The 4,652-nt window shown below is 50.7% G+C and overlaps 1 protein-coding gene across 1 annotated transcript; it reads right to left on the reverse strand.

Annotated features, from left to right (window-relative positions):
* Positions 1 to 468: 468 nt before the first annotated feature.
* On the reverse strand, positions 469 to 2,310 carry LOC123108355 (phospholipase A1-II 6). Its single transcript, XM_044530163.1, has 2 exons — positions 1,487 to 2,310; positions 469 to 1,364 (listed from the first exon to the last, which is right to left on the reverse strand). Exons 1-2 carry the CDS (start codon positions 2,108 to 2,110, stop codon positions 726 to 728), a joined length of 1,263 nt encoding a protein of 420 aa, XP_044386098.1. The 5' UTR covers positions 2,111 to 2,310; the 3' UTR covers positions 469 to 725.
* Between the last annotated feature and the right edge of the window lie 2,342 nt (positions 2,311 to 4,652).

The following is a 4,652-nucleotide window of genomic DNA, read 5'->3' on the forward strand; positions in this document are numbered from 1 at the left end:
GATCCAAATGGGCAGATCCAAACTATTTCGACCGTCAAATCATGTTATCTAGCGGTTCAAATCGCTCCAATGTTGAGCACCAAACACGTTTAACGCTCTAATTACCCACCACTGCCAGTGGTTTTAAACATTTTTTAACTCAATGTTATCCCTTGAAATCTGTCATGTAATTAATATCCTACCATTTCCGCGAAAAAGAAATTGATATCTTACCAAATACCAACATGCAACAAATATATCTTACCTAATATAATGTGCAACTAATATTCTACATAATATAATTATGAATTGCACGTACATTATTACTAGTAGTATAAAAGAATTGAATAAGAGTGCATTGAGAAATTGTTGACCCGGTCAAAATCGGGTGACCCAATTCTAATTAGAGACCTTAATTGAATGTCCGCTCTTTAAAACTAGAGAGTTTAGTGTTATAGAGGATGTGACGAAGGGAGTACTTGGAGAGGCTTTCATGCAAATAGGATTGTATTTATGAATAATTAGCATCATATGTGCTCGTGGAAACATCATTTGGGCTATAATCGCGCAATTAAAAGGTAATAGAATGTAGATGTAGTGGAGTTTACTAATCATTGGGATATTTCGAAACAACGACGTGAAATACTAGTCCAGATCATAGACCCTGAACGTGAACGAATTATTTGTGCATGCATGCATGCATTACACGAACCCGAACGTGAGATGGGCTGATGGATACGTCGGCTTCACTTGTTCACCGGCGACACCACGGCGTCCTCCCTGTCGTCCTCGTCCTCGCAGTCCAGCAGACTCCAGCGGCCGTCGTCCCCCTTCACCATGCCCCTGTTCCACGGCACCCACCACGCCGCCGGCACCCCGTGCTCCTCCTTGAGTGCGTCGTACGACTTGTTCACCAGCGCCACGTCCCGCTCCACCACGTGCTCGAACCCCTCTCCGGAGGCCGTCGGCGCGCCCGCCACCCCGTGCAGGTAGCATTCCAGGTTGTGCCACACGTTCTCGTCGCCGGGCGCCTTGAGGTACGGCGACGCGCTGGTGTCGATGACCAGCTCGACACCCACGTCGTGGTACGGCAGCGCCGGGTACCTGGGCACGATGTCCCCGGAGTTGAGGACGCGCAGGACACGGAGGCCGGCGGCCGCCGCGGTGTCCAACCGCTGCTTGAAGCTGGCGCCGCCCACGCGTGGACTGGCGAACGCAAACGCCGTGACCGGGAACGTCGCCGAGGCCGTGCAGTTGTAGCCGTTCTCGGCGATGTCGAAGGCGCTCAGGGTGGCCAGCGCCGCCCCGAGGCTGTGCCCGGTCACCGTGATGCTCACCTCCTCGTCCTTGTACGTGCCCACCAGCTTCCGCACCTCAGCCAGCGCCTGACATGACATCCATGGTTGCACGAGCATGAAGCTGCATGTGAGCTCAACACTGAACAGTGTACCCTGTACCCTGCATAAGGCGACGGACACCGCCGTCGTTTAGTCACAAGCTAGATTACCTGGCCTCTGGCGCTTTCCTTGTTGTGGGTGGAGGCCGGGTCGGTGGAGGTGTAGATGGAGAGCCAGCCGCGGTGCACCATGACGTCGGCGCCAGTGGCGTCGCCGATGATGCCCGTGGGATGCACCATGGCAAACTCGAGGTCGTTGGTCCACTGCAGCGCCTGGATGGTGCCGCGCCACGCGACGACCACGTCCCGGCGCCCGAGCGCGGACTTCCCCGCGTCGGTGGCCACTGCGACGTACCCGATCCAGTTGGACTGCCTGCACCGGCTCCGCGGATGGCCGCCCTTCACGAACGCGACGGCCTTCGCGGCGTGGGCGGAGGACGTGGCGTACAGGAACCTGGTGACCCGGTACGCGGCGGCGTGGCCCGGCAGCATCACGCGCTCGAAGAAGCGCTTCCTGCCGAAGCGCGAGAGCCCGGCGTGCGGCGAGTGCCTCTCGTGGTTGAACGCGTCGTACGTGGCCTGCGCCATCTCGCCGTACCAGATCACCGTGCGCCGGAGCTCCAGGTCCAGCGGCCGCAGCAGCCCCTCCCACGACTGCTCGCCGTGGAGCTCTTTCCACCTCGCCGCTGCGGTGGCCGTGCTCGGTCCAACGAGGCGCCATTGCTCGTCCGACATGGCCGACGTCCACACTTGCACTACGAGAACTATGAACTGCTACGTGCAGCAGCTGGCTTGCTCATGCTAGATGTTTATACACGCGGCGGCAATGGCGCCTGCTGCTTTCCTGAGCTTGCTTGTGCGCGTGGCTCGATGACGAAGGCCAGGTGAAAATGGCGTGACACTGCGATATGGGGGGCACGATGACACAAACGCGTATTGGTTCGTGCGCAACTGCATGCTCCAATGGGAGACGACGGTCAGTGCGGTATCAGTGGCGCTCGCACCTCGCAGGCCATGCCAATGGCATGCATGGGCTATGCATGCTGCTTGAGTTCATCGGGTATTCTGTTACGGACATTTCGTGATGTTCTCACAGAATCTTGTCTTCCAGCCTCAGAGTCTCAGACGTAGGAGATGTAAATTACGGGCGGAAAGCTTGGCCGCTTTCTCATGTAACCATATACTACCTTTGTTCCATATACTACCTTTGTTCCTAAAATAAATATAAGCCTTTTCAGAGATTGCAAATATAGACTACATACGAAGTAAAATGAGTAAATTCACATTATACCTATGTACATCTTTATGTAGTTGGCATTGAAATCTTTAAAACAACATATATTTAGAAATGAAGGGAGTAATTTTTTTGGTGTGTCTAGGTCTCAGTCTAAGTCAAGTGATATAAAATGCAAGAAAGGAAATAAAGAAACTAACAAGAAAAAATTACACGGATCTCAACATAAGATCCTACAAATATAGCACCGATCGAGACTTGGTTAAGTCTTAGTCGATTGAGACTTAGTGATGCCTTAATTTTTTTTTCAATATTTCAGGATGGGAACTAAGAATAAAATCATGAAAAGTTCAACCGAAATCATGGATCGAGCTCCGCAAAGCTCACCTACCCCCCCCCCCCCCCCAAAAAAAAAACAAGGTCACCTACAGTGCATGGTGAGACTGCTCCCACATATTTTCTTCCAAGTAATTTAAAACTTAAATACAAGGTCACCCCCCCCCCCCCCTTTTTACTGTTTTAAAGTGGACATCCGTCGACTGTGTGCATCATAGTTATGCAGAGTTTGGGTATAATGCTTAAACGTTTTATAAAGTGCCCCTTATCGAAAAATTTAAAACTTACGGATGAGGAAATCAATATAAGAAATTCAAGAAAAACGGAAGCTGAAAACTAAACAATTTGATTCAAAAGTTTAAACTAAATAATACAACTAAAAACAGAAAGCAAACCTTTGGAATTCAAAATTTTGGGAAGTGCAAAATTCGATACAATAGTCAAATGGCAAGGTACTTAGAAAAAGGCACGACCACCATGACAATTGGTAGCTGTGCCTGTTTTTACCCCGCAAAAGAAAAAGACACGGCCACCAATTGGTGCCTATATTATTACAACATTTCGTTAAACCTGTTAAGAAAAAGAATAATTGAAATAAAATGAAATCCACGGGCCTAGTGGGTCCTGACATGGGCAGCCCATGTACTTATCATTAGAAGACGACATTTGTAACGCCCCGAGACCGATGCTCGAGAAGACCTTCATATATTTCCGGGTTCCGTCGTGTGTTTTGTTTGGTTCTTTGCATTCATCATTACATCATGTGCATTGCATCATGTCTTCATGCCATCTTGTCATTTCTTTTTCTTAACTTAACCAAATAAAATCGGATGGATCTTCGGTCCATTTAAATCGAGGGATATTCACATGGTGAAATTCTCTTTATAACATATCTCCCAATATGTGTAGGGAGCTATATTAAATATTCCATTTTCGGAATCACCCACGAACACACGTGCAATAATTCCCCATGTCTATTCCTCTTCGTGTTTGACCTTCAAACCTTGCCAATATCTCTCATCTCTTTTATCGAGGCTCCTCCTAAAACCTCAACATTTTTGGAAACCTCTAATTCCTAGTCCTTGCTCAAACCTTTTGAATTAAATTCAAATGATTTTGAATTTAATTCCTGCAATCTTGCCACTCCTATTTTTCATGGACCGTGCACATTTTTACGAGTCCGTGGAAATTATCCCCGTGCCCAACTCTTTCTCTAACCTTTCTTTTCTTCCCTTTTTCTTTCTCTTTATTTTTCTGTTTTGAAAAGAGAATTAGAGAAAGAGAGAGAGAGAGAAGGAGCCCAGCAGCCTGGGCCTCCCAACCTCCCGCGCCGGCCCAAGGCCAAGGCCCAGCCGCCCCCACCAATCCCTCCTAACCCTAGCCCGAACCCCCCTGCCCGATCCCCCACTCTCCCTCGTCTCCTCCCTCGCGCCGTCACCACGCACGAGAGGAGCGCCTCGCCCGATCCCTTCTGCCTCCTCCTCGCTCGACCTCCTCCTTCCCTCGATCTCTCTCTCTCGTGCCCGACCCCCATCTTTCCCTCGCAGCCCGATCCCCACTCCTCTCTTCCACCTCGCGCTGCCCCTCTCCTCGCCCTTCCTCGCCCCGCACGCGAGACCTCCCCGACCACCGCATCCCTGCTCGCGCCCAGATCCCATCGCCGTCTGGCCCGTGGAGCCGCCCACTGCTCCGCTTCGCCGCCCGGCG

The sequence above is a fragment of the Triticum aestivum genome, chromosome 5A (assembly GCF_018294505.1).
Source record: "Triticum aestivum cultivar Chinese Spring chromosome 5A, IWGSC CS RefSeq v2.1, whole genome shotgun sequence".
Lineage (NCBI taxonomy): Eukaryota > Viridiplantae > Streptophyta > Magnoliopsida > Poales > Poaceae > Triticum > Triticum aestivum.